This window comes from Lepidothrix coronata, unplaced genomic scaffold, assembly GCF_001604755.1.
Source record: "Lepidothrix coronata isolate B3197 unplaced genomic scaffold, Lepidothrix_coronata-1.0 Scaffold6, whole genome shotgun sequence".
NCBI lineage: Eukaryota > Metazoa > Chordata > Aves > Passeriformes > Pipridae > Lepidothrix > Lepidothrix coronata.
Window position 1 is genome coordinate 10,504,378 of NW_016690186.1, and position 15,542 is coordinate 10,519,919.

At 40.7% G+C, this 15,542-nt stretch overlaps 1 protein-coding gene across 1 annotated transcript in view; it reads left to right on the forward strand.

The window, feature by feature from the left end:
- Positions 1-865: 865 nt before the first annotated feature.
- The window catches only part of SMCHD1 (structural maintenance of chromosomes flexible hinge domain containing 1), a 74,443-nt gene continuing 59,766 nt past the window's right edge, over positions 866-15,542 (forward strand). The window contains exons 1-3 of the mRNA XM_017832841.1: positions 866-1,079; positions 12,701-12,776; positions 13,237-13,398. Coding sequence (XP_017688330.1) covers positions 906-1,079; positions 12,701-12,776; positions 13,237-13,398 — 412 coding nt within the window. The 5' untranslated portion in view covers positions 866-905. The remainder of the gene's footprint in view (positions 1,080-12,700; positions 12,777-13,236; positions 13,399-15,542) is intronic.

Here is a 15,542-nt window from a genome sequence, read left to right on the forward strand (position 1 = left end):
CAGTGGTGCCAAGCAATAGGACAAGAGGCAACAGGTAGAAACTTATTCACAAGAATGTCCACCTGAATGTGAGGAAGAACTTCTTTACTGTGTGGATGACCAAGCATTGGACCAGGTTGCCCAGAGAGGTTATGGAGTCTCCCTCACTGAAGGTATTCCAGAACTGTCTGGATGGAATCCTGTGCCTTGTGCTCTGGGATGACCTAGACTGAGCAGGGAGGTTGGACCAGATGACCCACTGTCATCCCTTCCGACCTCACCGATTCTGTGAAACAACAACGTTGGGATCTGGATTTAGTTTAAGGCCCACGAAGCGGGACTTCACGCCTCCGGGCTGAAGCCAAACTGCCGCACTCACAGCAAGATCCAGCCTCTCCCTGGCAGAGCCGCCGCCCGGGGCGCGGCGGGGACGTGCCCCTCCGGTGACAGGAGGGCTGCGGGGGCCCTGCCCGCGCCACCGCAAGCCCTGCGCGCCGGGTCGGTCGCGGCACGCGGTCCCAGCGTCCGACCCGCCTGCGCCTCCCGCGGCCGCGCCGGGCGGAGCAGCGCCGACCCCCTCCCCGCTTCCGCCCCGCCCGGCGGCGGCAACGGAAGTGGCGCGAGGCAGAGGGCACCAAATCGTTCCGAGGTCGCGGCGCCAAAGCGGCGCTTTCGGTTCCAGGCCTCTCCCTCCCGTCTGGCCCCACCCCGAACCGCGGGCAGCGCCGCCACCGCCGCCTTCCCTCCCTTTCCCTCCCCTTCCGGGCCTCCGCAGCGACTCCTACCCGGGCCTCCCGCCTGGCTCCGCCTCCTCCTTCCCCGGCCGGGTTGCGCTGCGCCAGGTGGGGGCGCTCGCGGGCGCGGCAGTGCGAGCCGCTGGCGCCGCCATCGCAGCGGGACGGTTTCCGTCCTCTCGGCTCCCCAACATGGCAGCGGCAGCCGGCCGCTCACAGCGCAGGCCGGCGCTGCTGACCCCTCGCGGCAACGGGGACCGCACCGTGTTCCTCTTCGACCGGCGCCGGGAGCAGGCAGACCCGGACGAGAAAGTGCTTAGCTACGGCAAGGACAACTACCGCGCCTTCCGCAGCGCCGTGTGCCAGGTACGCGGCGGGGCGGGCGATGGCGGGCACGGCGGCGTCGAGGCTCCCGGCGGCGCGGGGACCGTGGGGCGGCCGGGGCCGTCGCAGCCTCCGCCGCCTGCCGGGGGTCCGCCGCGCTCTCCGCCTCACCGCCAACTTTGTTGCCGGCACAGGTGGGCGGGCGTGGGGGAGAGCCCGCGGCTGCCCCCTTGGTGTCCCCTCTCCCGCAGGGAGCGGGACGGCAGTACGGGGCGGCGGCGGGAGGCGCGCGGGGAGCAGCCCCTGGCGGCGGGCGAGAAAGCCGCGGGAAAGCGGCGGGCGGGCCCCGAGCGCCCCCGCGCGGGCAGCGGCGGCGGCGGGCACGGTGCTGCGCCTCGGAGGGTGCTGCCGGGAGGGATGGTGTTCCTCGGCCCCTGGTGGGACTCGGTGATCTCAGAGGTCTTTTCCGACCAACTTGAGTCTGCGATTCTCTTTGTGCTGTCCAAGGTGTTGGCGGTAAACGCCGATCGTTTCCCATCCATAGCGCAGTGACTGTCTCTCCGAAGCCCCCAGCGGTGACTGCCATTTAAATACTTGTCTGGCTGGTCCATTGCTTTGTCGCGTGTCCTTTCAGTTTTCTTTCCCTTCGTTTCGCGAAACGAAACGAAACTTATTCCCTCTTCAGATCTCTTGGAGGTGGAGATTCCTTTCTGCCTACGGGCTGTTTGCTGTAGTTTGCTGGTGATACCGGTGGGCATCGCCTATCTTCTGTAATGGTTTCGTTTTTTTAGGGAGTAATAAATGTCATAGACCTGTTAGCTGCCTGCATATTTTGTTTTGTGAAATCCACGGGAAAATAAGCTGTAGTTTGCAATAATTTAGCCTGATAAAACGTTTATTTTAGTTTCTTTATCCAGTGTAATTTGCACTTTGTTCTTTAGGGTATAAATTATGTAGTTCATATATAGATAGGATATAATAAATCTATATTTTATATTTAAATAAATATAATATTTTTCTATAATATTATACAAGTATAACTTTATGTAATAATTCTACCTATAATGCAAATAATTAATTTCGTGTATAGTAATACAACATACAATGTATATAATGACAAGAATATGTAAATAGATGTATAAAATATAACATTAACATATTTATTAAAATATGTAAATAAATAAATAAATATAATAAATGAACAAATAATATAGTGTTTAACGTAATAGTTTCCTACTGCAATGGAAACTTTGGATTATCAACGTCAGCGGGAATAGCTGTCACATATAATTACCTGCTCCTTGCATATCTCATCTATTTCAGTGTCAAAAATGGCATATCCATATTCCGATAGAGGCACTGAATCTGTACTGCTATTTAAGATGGAGTCACCTTCCCTGGAAGTGTTCAGAAAACGTGTAGACATGACTTTTCGCGATATAGTTTTAGTGAGTGTAGGTTTATTTGTTCAAGGTTGGACTTGATGATCATGGAGGTCTTTTCCAACCTTTGTCATTCTATACGCAGAAGTCACCTGGCTATAGTGTTAGCACATTCCTTGGTCTGATCAGCACCACTAAAGTTCAGAAGACTGGAAGAAACAACTAGTGAAATGGAATAAAGAAATTAGTACACTTCATGCAGTGTAACATTCTGAGAAGTTAGACAGTGGAGGTGGGTTCATGGGCTTCTAAAGGTTTGTATCTCCTATGAGAAATTATGAGTATTACATTATTTTCTCCAAGACTTTTCTTAATGGATCCCATCACAACTCTACATAGCAGATGAATTGCAAGAATACTTCAGAATAATATTTTCAGTAGTCAAGGCAAATATATGGATGATTAACCCATGTTTTTTTCTTTTCTTTCTTTTGTAATTAATTGATTAGCTGAGTTTAATTTGCAATTTGTTATATATAACAGTGTTTTCATGATTTTTATATATATGCTTTGCACTCAAGTGACTTGTGTTTCCATGCATCTTCATGCTGTTCAGTAGTTCACAGAGCTTTTGGGATATTTGCAGTCTTATACAGAAATAAGCCATCATCACCAGCTGTGACAAATCTTGGGTACAAACAGCTTCAGGGGTTTGTTGTCTGAAAAGTGTATTGACATTGAGAAGGCAGTAATTTGCCATTGGGCAGACTGCTCAGATGTGCAGCATAGCATTCGAAAAGTCTGGTGCTGCAAAGCCGACCGTGGTGTGTTTGAATTTGATGCCCATGAAAGTAAAATTTTTCAAGTATAGTTTTTTGCAGTGTTAACACCATAATAGCTGTCAACAGTCCTGTGGCTGTTTTGGGTAATAGAATCTGTGCACTTATGAAGTTATGCACCAAAATCCTCAAATGATCATTCACTTGGAGAAAAGACTTCTCCAATAATGTGTTGACTGTGTGTAAGTGCAGTCAAGAGATGGGTCTGTTACTGCTCATTTCAGTGTGGTGAGTCTCTGCACCTTGGAGCTTTCATCATCTGACTCTGAAAGGATGCTGAGACAAGTGGTTTGGCATGACCAGTAAATGCTGGTACAGTGAAAAATGGACAGACAGAGGTCTGAGAAGTTTGATATGTGATGTCTCCCACATCAACAGTGTACAGGTTCTCCTTAGACTTCTGGAAGAACATTCTGGCATCTCAGTGCCCCTGGGAGCTTTGTGCATTGTGTGTGTTTCTTGGAGTGTTTTACTCCTAAGTTCCCCAATTTGAAAGTTGCAATTAACTACTTTAATGAAAAAGGTGATGGATAAATGGGTTCACCTGGCTGGGACAGACTTTCCTCACTTCATGGTGCTGAAAATGTGTCAGAGAGGTGATGAAAGTTCAGGAAGAAATTTTTTTGTTAAGCAAATTCTCAGTTGATTCAGACTAAGATGAAGTGGATTGTTATATTCATCCTTCTCCAGTTAAAGCTGTTAGAGATGATCTGACTGCTTGATAAGGAAAATGCCACATATGTATCAGTGTTGTTCCCACATCTACCATATCTGGTGCCTCAACCTCAACACAGGCTCAGCTTTAAATTGACTTTCATTGGAAGTTTGTCATACATCTGAGTGATGCTGCTGTACCAACAAAGGTGCATAGATGTTTTCCAGTCTGCTAGTCTGGGCTATGGGGCTGGTCATGTCTGACAAGGATGCTGGAAATATTAAGCTGTTGGAACTCATCATCATCATCATCATGGCTAGACTTTGCAAACTATTTCTGCTGTGAACATCTTCCTGTGGAATAAGAGAATTCCTATGGATATAACTGGATATGTAGGAGTCAAAGGAGAGGGTAAATCTTGAAAAAAAACCGTGAAATTAAACCTGACTGCAGTATGTGATGAAGGCATGATCTTGGCCTTCTGCTTCTGAGACTTACTGTTTTTGCATAATGCAGAAAGAAGATATTTTCCTGTTTGTGTAGAAAAGAGCTGATTCTGCCATTTGAGAGGTCGGTTTAGGAGCTGATGAATGTCCTCTCTGTCTGTTGTTGTATAAAATACTTCTCCGTTATTACTGAAATATTCTTTATTAATTTTTGAAACTTTTGGGGTATATTTGAAGCAAATATTTTTTTACCATCCCCTGACAACAAGTTAATGTGTGGCAATGTTGTTGGATGTGGCTTTATATACTGATAAATTAGCTTTTCATTCTCAGTGTTGGGGGAATATTTAGAAAAAAAAATCTTATAAAAGAAGCTGAAGCATATATAGTCTTCATTCTCCATCCTTACAAGGTCAATCCTAAAGCAGAAATCTCCTAATTAAAAGTGATGTTAGCCTGATTATTCCATTTGAGCTCTGTTGAGCATATATGAAGCAGTCATATAATTTCAGTGTGCAGAACCATGAAGTTTTAAGGTGAATAAGTGAATTAAATACTGTGTTTTGTCTCTTCTTGGCAATACCATTGCTTGTGCACCTTCCTGTTGTCTTCTGTTAGGTCAATGCCCCACTGCTTGTCTTGATATTTAGAATATAATTCAAAATAAGTATTGGCGATGAGTAGAATGGAGCTAAACTGTTGACAGCTAATCTTAGATCCCTTGCTCACGTTGTCCAGGTACACAGTGAAGCTGGAACACTTCCTTTTGTTGCTAAGCTGGCAGGAATCCTTCCAAGCACTTAGACACAGAAAGGTGTCTGTGCTGAAAACCGCACAAAAGTTTTGCTGTATGTGAAGGGTTTTTTGAGAGTCTTTGAGGTGAAGTACCAGTCTGAAGAGAGTTAAATGTACTAAGATTAGTGTTACTACTTAAATAGGAGCTGAATACATCTGTAGATGCTTCTTTAATTCTCTTGAAAGTTTTCATCATTGCTGTGACCTCCTTGTGTGAAAAAATTATAGGTCTGTAAACTGTATTGAAAGTAAATATCTGTAATTGAAGTAAATACTCAAAAATCAGGTATCACAGTAAAACAATTTTTTTTTGCTTTTAATCTTTTGTCACATCTTATGTTGAGCTTCCCATTATATCCTAACCATCATCATCATCATCATCATCATCATCATCATCATGATATCCTAACCAGTCTACTTACTATTTAAATAGATTATTTTTTGCCAGTCCACACAAATAAATTTCAGTGTCTCAATAAGCCGAGGCAAAAAAGGATATTCATTAAGATGCAGTAGGGACAATAAGCATAGATGTAGTAGAAACTTGAGAAATAAGTGTACATTTTTGGTGAATATTTGCTTACCAATGCCTAATAAATAATGTATAATTAAATTATCTGGAATTAAAGAAAAAATATTAGCAACTTCTGCAAAATTTGTATCACCAAGGAGTAACTGTTAGATGTATTTAGAGGTATTTAGATTACTGACTAAAACATCATTCTGATAAACACTCAGTAGAAGTACTTCCATTCCTAACGATGAAATCAGTCCATCTTAAAATAATTATATTTTTGTATTATAAAGCCTATATTTGTTTACTCAATTTTAGCAATTCTGTATAACCAGAAATTAAAAATAGATACATTTTAAACGAACTGTGCATACACAAAGCAAATTTTTCCTTGATTTTTAAAGAAACTGTTGCAGGTATTATAAGATGTATATAAGATGCAGCAACACTAAGTTTTTTCCAAAACTATCACATTGTATTTCAGACTTCACTGAAATTCTTGTGTATAGCATCTCTGCGGACGTTTTGGTGGGAAGAAGGATGGAGTTTGCATACCTTGGTACACTTAGATACTGCTTTATGGTGTGGTGATTGATTTGGAAAGCTGTGTGGCCTTTAAGTTCTTGGTCAAATTTGAGTGTTGGCGGTACAGTCAGATGCAGAATATCTGCACTCTTTAGGATTAGTTACCCAAGTGAAGCTTTTAGATGCGACTGAGTACTTTTTGCTTTTGAAGAGCAAAGTTCTGAATTCTTGTTACTTTAACAAGTGGTGCCATACAAAGTATTTTGGTGGTGGAAGGTTACACTGAGTTGATGTGTTTGGCCAATAGCTACACTCATGAACATTTCTGATTGTGCTTTTAGACACAACAGTTTGTGAAGGTCTCATGGAAGTTACTATGGTTGTCTAGACTCAGAATAAGTCTAGTAATGACAGCACAACTCTTTGCAGACATTCTGGGGTCCCAGGCTTCTTTCTGCTAGTTATATGTTGCAAATCTTGAAAAGATGTCTGAGTTAACAACTGTTCTGGACAAAATTTTATAGATATATGCTTGCGGCTTCTGTAGCTGTCTTGTGTCATGCAATTTCCCTCTCTTCTTTTTCTCTCTCGTTTTCAAAAAAAAATATGATAAAGCTTTAAGATACCTCATAAAATTTTATTATATTACTGGATCTATTACATAGCAATGTTCTAAGTGTTTCTTTTGAACTATCTGTTCACTTCTTAACATCTTTCATTGATTACTTTTTGTAAATATTTAGAAGCATATCAATGGAGCTTCTTATAGTAGTGAAACTTTTAAGTAGGGCAGAGGACAAGGCCCCTCAAGTTCTGCAAATGCTGTAATTTGATCTTTAGATGGAGATGGCTCTGTCAATAAAGGATGGTTGAAAAATATTATAGAACATTAGTGTTCACTGCTAGTTTCTGTCTGTAGGTTGTCTCTAGTGACCATCTGACCAGAAGATACTGGCTCCTGTGTGTTCTTCTATTTCTGTAACATGCAACTTTTTGTTTTGAACTCCATGAAATGCTTAGAAATAATTTCTGTCTTTTTTTTTTTTTTATTTCAACTGCTTTTTTAGAGACTTTTGGATCCCCTTTTTGTTGGTGTCCAAAGATGTTATATATTAAGTTTGTGTTCGGATATTTGGGAAGATCAATCGTGTTATGATTAGAGATGATTGTTATCATACTTGCCTTGCTACCATGAGTGCTTAGCCCCAGATCCTTGATAACAGATTCTCAGCAGAGTGTCTAATTGACCTAAGAGTGGACTGGAAAAGTTTATTTGATTAGCATTCTTAAGACTTCAGTACAGTTGTTCCAACTGACTTCCAGCAAGGTCTTTGTCTCCACTTAATCTTTTTATATCTTAGTTTTTGTATTTGTAATTTGTAATAATTTTGTATTTATTAATTACCTTAATATATCTGGTTGTAGGAATAATTGAGAGACGATTCAAATATCTCAGTGTCCATAAGCATTACTGAAAGACAGTTCTTGGTTTGAAAGTCTGTGATTTGAGAGTGAAGTCCTTTTCTGTAAATGCGTACTACCATTTCATCCATTTGTTGCTATATAAAATCTCTCAATTTGGACTGGTAACTCTTTTTGATGTGGCATAAAGTGAGATAGCTAACTGATAAATGTATGTTGTTCAGATGGCAACTTGGCAAATAGTGTGGGGTATTTAGTTAATCCCATGCAAAGTTACAGAAGGCTACAGGCCTCTCAGAGTTTGAATTGGCTTCATTTTTCCAGATTCCAGAACAAGTTTCTGCAAAGGAGCTACTTGACCGATGTGAAATACTGAAAAAGCTGTATTGGTTTTTTTGTAATGTTGGGTAGCTAAGTAACTATCTATGAAGGACAGCATTGAAAATGACATCGCGAGATTTCTTTACATTTAACTGATACAATTCAGGTCCCCTTTAGGAGTTTTGTGTAGGCAGTACAGTTCTCTTAGCCAGAAAAATACTTCTGGGCTAGATGCCTCTTGGAGGAAGATAACTGTGGCTGTTAAGTTTCTGTTATCCTTTGGCTACATCATCAAGCTCTGGGATCAGTTCTTCACATCATTCTTATGCATCTGCCTGCTTAGGTCAGTTACTGTAGAAGGAGACAGTAAGGGTGCAGAAGTTGCTTATTGTGGGAAACAACTTTGTTTTGGAAAAGTTTGGATTGTGAGGGGTTAAATGTCTTCTATAAAGATACTGTAGTTTTGATTTCTCTGTTTGACCTCTGTCTTAATGGAGTGTTCCATTCCTTCAGTTTGAAAAGTCACCACCAGAAATTATTATTCTATGGTAATAGACTGTAGGACCAGAAGAAGCAGACCAATAATTCCGTGTTTACAGCATGTTATTTTTCCTTCACTTACCACTGCAAGCCTATTCATGTGACTGCAAACTGTGGCAGTACACATAAAGCTAAATATTTGCTTGTTGAACACCTTTTCCAAGGCAGATAGTAAATCTAGAGGCGAAATCTATGTTAACTTCATTTTAAGTGTTTTAGTTGGCTTAGTAGCCAGGTAAGCCTTGCTGTGCAGGTGCAGATAAAGTAGCAGCAAAACTTGGTTTTGTGCTTATGTACTAATATGTGGAAGAGAAAAGAAATGGAGGTCTAGTTGAAGGAGTCTTTGCTGCTGAGGAGTTATCTGTGATTTGTGGGCTTATGTTTTGTTTTGAGTTTGGTTTTCTTTTTAGTTTGTAAAGAAAACCTGTGACTGAAGCAAGTACATAAATTGAACCTTGCTTCTTGATTCAGATTAAAGGGTTAGAGAGATCACAGTTCACTCACACTTTCATGTATCTTACCTGTAAATTGTTCTGCTGAGAGCTTGTTGGGCATGGGGCATTCATGTGGCTGTCTCAAACTCTTCTAGCAGTATACTAATCTCATGCCATAAATAGCTACCAACAAATTGAGAGCTATTAGCTTTATTTATTTAGCATGAAGTATAGATGGTGCTCCAGACTGAACCTCCAGCTTATAAAAAGTGCATTTCTTTTGTTTATACAAAGACAGCTTTTTTTCCTTAGGTACCATTCCATGGGTGTAAGGACTGGTATCCTGCCATGTGTAAAACAGGCTTGACTCAGGGATTTTTTTTTCTTAATTTGACTTACTGCCAATTAACACAGATTTTTGCTTATTGATTGAGGGGGCAGTTAAACACTTAGGTAAATGCTCTTCCTTCTTCTTCTCCAAGCTCATCTTCTGTCATAAACCTTTTTTTCCCCCCCTTCCTAGTCTAAGCTACCCTTGTTTTCCCAATACACAACGCTTGGTCAATCCCAATTCCTTTGGTGATGCAACAGGTGGTGTGAGAGGTCAGGGCCATTTACAGGGCTTTATTCTGCTGCTTCTCCTCCTCCATGCTTTTTACTGGTTTTTTTTTCCACTATGGAGGGTTGTCCATAGACCACAGCCTTGTGAGAGTAGGAAGACAGAGAAGGGAAATTGCCTGCCTGACATGGGTCCTCCATGGGCCTCAGTGCCTTCAGGACCATCCCTGCTCTGGTGTGGAGAACATGGAGGTCCCTAGCAACGTGTCCTCTGCATCTCCTCTATTCTTCCTCATTTGTCTCTTCTGTTTCTACCCCAATAAGTTTAAGCAGGAGCATCATGTGCCTTTCTGGTTGAAATTTGGATGTGTAGTTTGAGAACCATCTGGCACTGGTCATGTCTGGCTCAGAACAGTGGATGGCCTCCTCTCACACTGGTCACCCCTACAGCTTTCTGGCATCAAAGCCCTGCAGCGTACTCTCAGTGTGGTTTAGCAACCAGTTTGGCTTTTGGTCAACAGCTATGGTTGTTTTCCCAGAATATTCAAATTTTGGTTCATTGATATAATTATACTTTTTAGGTTTTAGTTGGCCTTCTTCCTCTTCTGTAAGTACATAGTTGTTAATCTTTGTAACATTTTAACTCTTACATTTGCATGTAGTGATCATATGTAACCAATAGCTTAGGGATCCCTGCCTTTTCATACATCTACCTCTCCTAGCTTGTGGATTAATTTGAAGGTTGTCTCTTTTTTCCTTGAAGTCTTTTCTTTTCTATCCAAACAGATAAAGTCTTTCTGCTTAGCTGTTTTAACACAGTAACCTCCAAACATGCTTTCATCGTGAATGTGCAGAAGCATTTCTGAGTATAGTGATTGTATTGTGCTCTTCGAGATTTTGGTGACACGAAAAGCTAGCTTGTGGTCATGCGTCTAGACAGTGATCATAGAATAAACCAACAGATTAAGAATCTGAATGTACTGTTGTTATTTAGTGAATTTTATCAAGTTTTGTGCATTGTCAGTGCTTATTTGGAAAAGGGCACAATGCTAGGCTGAAAAGGGCTCAGCAGGTAAACCTGAGCTTCTTACAAAGTCAACAGAAGATATCATGTTGTCTCTTACATGCACAAATCTTAGCGAGAAATGAAACATTTGCCAAAATGTTGTTTATCAGAATGAAATGAAACTTCATCAACTGTGCAAGTAAATTACCCAATAGATTCACTTTAATTCAGCGATGACCAGCTCATCTTCCTGAAGACCATATCCACATAATGGGACAGCTGTGCAGCCATCTCACTGCTGCATGGCACAGTGGGAAGGGACAGGGGCTGGGATAGCGAAGAGTGTAGGACAGAGGGAAAGAGGAAGTAGAAGTAGGTCTTATATAGAAGTGAAGCATTCAAACTGAGAAATCTTCTAAGTTGGCCAAAGCTTACAAAGCGGATGACCTCTTAAATTATGGCATGGACAAGAAAAATAGGTTATCTACAGTTAGAACTGCCAAACTCAGTCCATGAACCTGCCTAGTAGCTTATCATGAAATGACAAGCATTTGGAGTGAGGTGGAAAGGGCCTGCTGCCAGTGGACACCCAAGAGCTGCTGAGCTCAGCCAAGAAATAAAAGTGTAGCTCTGCCTGTGAGGCTTGCCTATGGAATAGGGGAGAGAACCAGGAGGGAGGCTGCCCCTGTTTGGGCAACAGGCAGCTGTCTTGTGCAAGCACTACCCCTCCTAACTTCTTGCTGCCTTAAATGCTGCACTCTTCATAAGGTTTTGAGAGCAGAAGAGCTTTTGGGGGGTTGAGAAAATAGGGAAGCTGTAATTACAGCCAGAGGGAAAGATGCTTATCTGTGCTTTCAGTGTAAAACTCTACAGTTATTCTATATTAACCACTGACCTCGAATGACACAGTAGAATGTTAGCTTTCTAGTATCCATATCCTTTGTTGCTTACTTTCCTTGCTCTGAGCAATTTAATATTTTTTCCTATGCAGATTTTTCATGTGGAAATTTGTGTAATGTGAGAGGTTGACTTCAAGTTATTTGAATGTAGAAGAGTTAAAAAGTGTAATTACTCCAGGTTCTTTAGTCTGAACATCAGTCTCTTTGTGTCATCTCTGTTTTACTTGCACCAAGTGCTATGATAAATTTGACAATTTTGCTAATTTTGCTGATGGATAATAAATGTATTTTTAACATGGTCACTGTTGGGGAAAGAGTAACTGAAAATATGAAAAGCATATTTCAGTTACTAAAAGAACCTCAAGCAGTGTTTTAAAAGTATTTTCATGAGTCAGAGTACTAGGGATGGAAAGAAAGAGGTATGGGAAATGATGAGGGCAAACTGCTGCAGAGAATGCCAGAGTTTCAGGGAAGAATATCTAAAAGTGCATAAAGCACCTGTCTGAGCTGTGAGTGTAGGACTGAATGGGTTGATGGAGTTTAATGAGACTAGATCTGACTTTTTCTTGAGTTTCAAAGGCCCAGAAAGACAGGAGAAAATACAGATATTTAGTTTATTATTTTGAGAAAGAGATTAATGTTGAACATCAGGGTGCAAAAATAGGGGCAAATGCAGAGGCATTTAAATGCATGTAGAAAGCAGGATAAAAAGTCAAAAGCTACAGTAACGTATTCAAAATTTGGAGGCATCAAAGTGGCAAAGATTGTTTAGGTTCAGAAGAATAAACTTCAGTGTTTTAGTGGTAAAGAATTTTTCTGAAAGAAATCTATTATTTTTTTAAATGTATGATATAATTGAAGAACAAAGACTTTAGTATGTATCCAATGTTAAGAAATACTAGGTTGGTTTAGTATCTCGAAACAGTGCAGTTAAATATGGGACACCCTCTAGGTCATAACTATTGCTGTTGTAGGTGCAGCCTGAAGTAGAGCTGTTCAATTTTGTTCTTCAGCCCCCAAGGTGATTACCTGTAAGACATTTCCTCCTTCTGACAATTGCTATTGCTCACTAGAGCATATTTTAAGCAGGTGAAAAAACAAACAACTCTAGTACAGACAGATTTGACTAAGCTGAGAAGGCAAATGAAGTTAAGTTCTGGATTTGAACTGTGTTCTAGGAGTTAGTACAGGAAAAGTATTTGATCACTTTTCAGTAGTTTGTGACAAAGTAAATAGACCACCTTTTTTATTATTTGTTTGTTTTAATTTCTCTGAATCTTTTTGGAGTACTTAATTGTCGTAACTGAATACCCTCCAATTTTTATAGGCATTTGGCATAGATACTGATGAAAAGTTTGTTATCACCACAACAAATAGGAAGGAAATTACAGAAGACAACTTCAGTAAGTATCTTAGATGGCAAAAAATACAACTATTTCTTATATTGATTGTCAAGACCGCGTGATGATTGTTAATGCTCTATGACACGAAATAATGCAATAGTGAACTGAAAGTACAAGTCCTGTAATAGTTTGCCAAGAATTGTTACAAAGGTGACTTTCACAAGCAAGTTTTCAACAACTACTTGCTAGTATGATGGTCAGTTATGCTAAGTAATTTTTTTACCGTCCATTACAAATTCTGTAAATGATAGGGAAAAATGGCATGTATGTAGCTATCACCTGAGAAAACCTGCATTATTAAGCTTGGAAACATGAAAAGATACTAAATTAAATGCTGTTGCTAAACGCTGAGCAGGCAATGCTTAAGATTAGAGATTACCTGAGGGTAAACCGGTACTGGTTTTGAGAGCAGAATTTGTAGTGCTCTTCAATATAACCTCGTATTTCATCTTCATTGCAGGCGAACTTGTTCGAGATGGAGTCACTTTATATCTGCTGCAGTCAGTTGATCAAATGTTGCTTTTGGCAACCAAGGAACGAATTGACTTCCTGCCCCACTATGATACACTTGTCAAAAGTGGCATGTACGAGTACTATGCCAGCGAAGGGCAAAATCCTTTGCGTAAGTAGCTGCCAAGATAATCGTGTTTAAATGGTGTTCATATGAATATAATGTGGTTATAACTAAGAGTTAAATTTAGTTTAACTTTTAACTTTTAGTTATAGCTGGTGAAAAAAAAGTCTTAACTGTAAAAAAAAACTATGTTCCTCATGCAAATTTTTCTTTTGAAAATGAATTAAAGTGGCCATGTAATAATCCAGATTTATAAAGGTATCTCCTCAAATACTTCTTAAAGAAGTTTGAATATTTTAGAAGTAAAATAACTGTAACCTGAATAATCTTGTGGATGTCATCCAGACAGGGAGCATTTGTGTTATCAGGTTTTTGTCTCCTATACTAAACAAAAGAAACTTTGTGTTTGAATTTGGTGAACAGTTTTTCTATGAGCTACAGTAGAATTTTGTGTGCCCTCCCATCGGGGGTTCTACAGGGCTTAACTTACCAACAAGAGCAACTATTCATTTTAAAAGATGCTACTTTAATTAGTTTTTATCTAACTGGTGTATTAAATATGTAACCAGCATTTTGTATTGTTTTATTGAAAAAAATAATTTCTGTTTATGGCTTCTGTGAAAATTCTGTCTGTGGCTATGATTACTTTTTAAGTATGTACTTCTTAGGTACCGCAGGTTCAAAATTGTGCAGAAAAAAATGCAACTACCAAGACTCAAGCATGATACCATTCCCACCGTGATTTCTGTTTTAAAACAGTATTGACATCTATAAATAGCAAATATATTTTTAAGGACCAGTCTCCTTTTTCCCCTTTCCTCTTTCTGCACTTCATTTGTTCCCTGCTGCAATGAAGACGCTGTTTTGGTTCAGATTTGGGGGTACTGTGCTCAAAGTGCACTGATAGTTTGATCAATGATGTGTGTATCCCTGTGCACAGGAATTGCTATATTAGACCACCCAAAGCATTCTGTTGAGATCTGTGCTTTGTTCTTGCCAGCAGCCATTAGTGGACCTGTTGCTTATGAGCACAGAGGAACCTACTGGAAGGGTCTAGATGGGTAGTAGCCTGATCTGTACTGATCACACCCTGGTGGAATTCATGATCTCAATGAATATAGGCTAGGTGAAAAGTATAGTCAGGGCTCTAAACCTTAGGAAAGTGAACTTTCAATTGCTTAAGGGCAGGGTGGATGGGACACGCTGGGAAACAGCCCTTGGGGATAAAGGAGTAGAAGAGAGAGAGCAGCTATTTAAAGACTTTTTTTCTCTTTGAGCACAGGAACTGTTGATTTTCATGTGCAAGAAATCAGGCAAGGAAGACTAGTGTGTCTGAGTAAAGACCTCCTGGTCAAACTAAAACACAAGAGGGAAATGCATAGACAGTGGAAGCAGAGACATGAATACTGGGAATAATACAGGGATACTGCCTGGGAATGTAGGGATGGGATCAGAAAAGCTAAGGCACAGGAAGAGCTAAATTTGACAAGGAATGTGAAAAGAATGATAAGGATTTCTACAGATACATTAAAAAATGATGACAAAAGAAATTGTACCCTCAATAAATGAAATGTGGGGTGGAGGGGTCTAGTGGCAACTGGCATGGAGAAAACTGAAGTACTAAACAATTTTTTGCCTGTGTTTTCACTTTCAATTGCTCCTCCCACAATTCTTGAGTCCCTGAATCTAAAGGCAGGGACTGGGGGAAGGATATTCCCATTCATCAGTGGAGAAGATCAGGTTCAAGGCCATCTGAGGAACCTAAATGTCCAAGTCCATGGGACCCCATGAGATACTTCCCAGCGTCTAGAACTGTCAGATGTAGTCAGCAAGCCATTCTCAATGATATTTGAAAAGACCTGACAGTCAGGCAAAATTTCCAGTAGCTGGAAAAAGGGAAACATCACACTCATTTTTAAAAAGGAGTACTGTGGGAACTATGAACCACTCAACCTCATCTCAGTGCCCAGTAAGGTCATGCAATGCATTCTTCTGAAAGCTATGTCTAAGCATATGGTTGACAGGGAGGTGGTTAGAGACAGCAAACATGGCTACATGGCTTCACCAAGGGCAAATCATTGGTGGATAAGGGATGAGCAACTGATGTCTTCTGTCTTGAGTTCTGTAAGGCCTTTGATAGTCCCATACAACATCCCATACACATCCTTGTGGCAAAATTGGAGAGATACGGG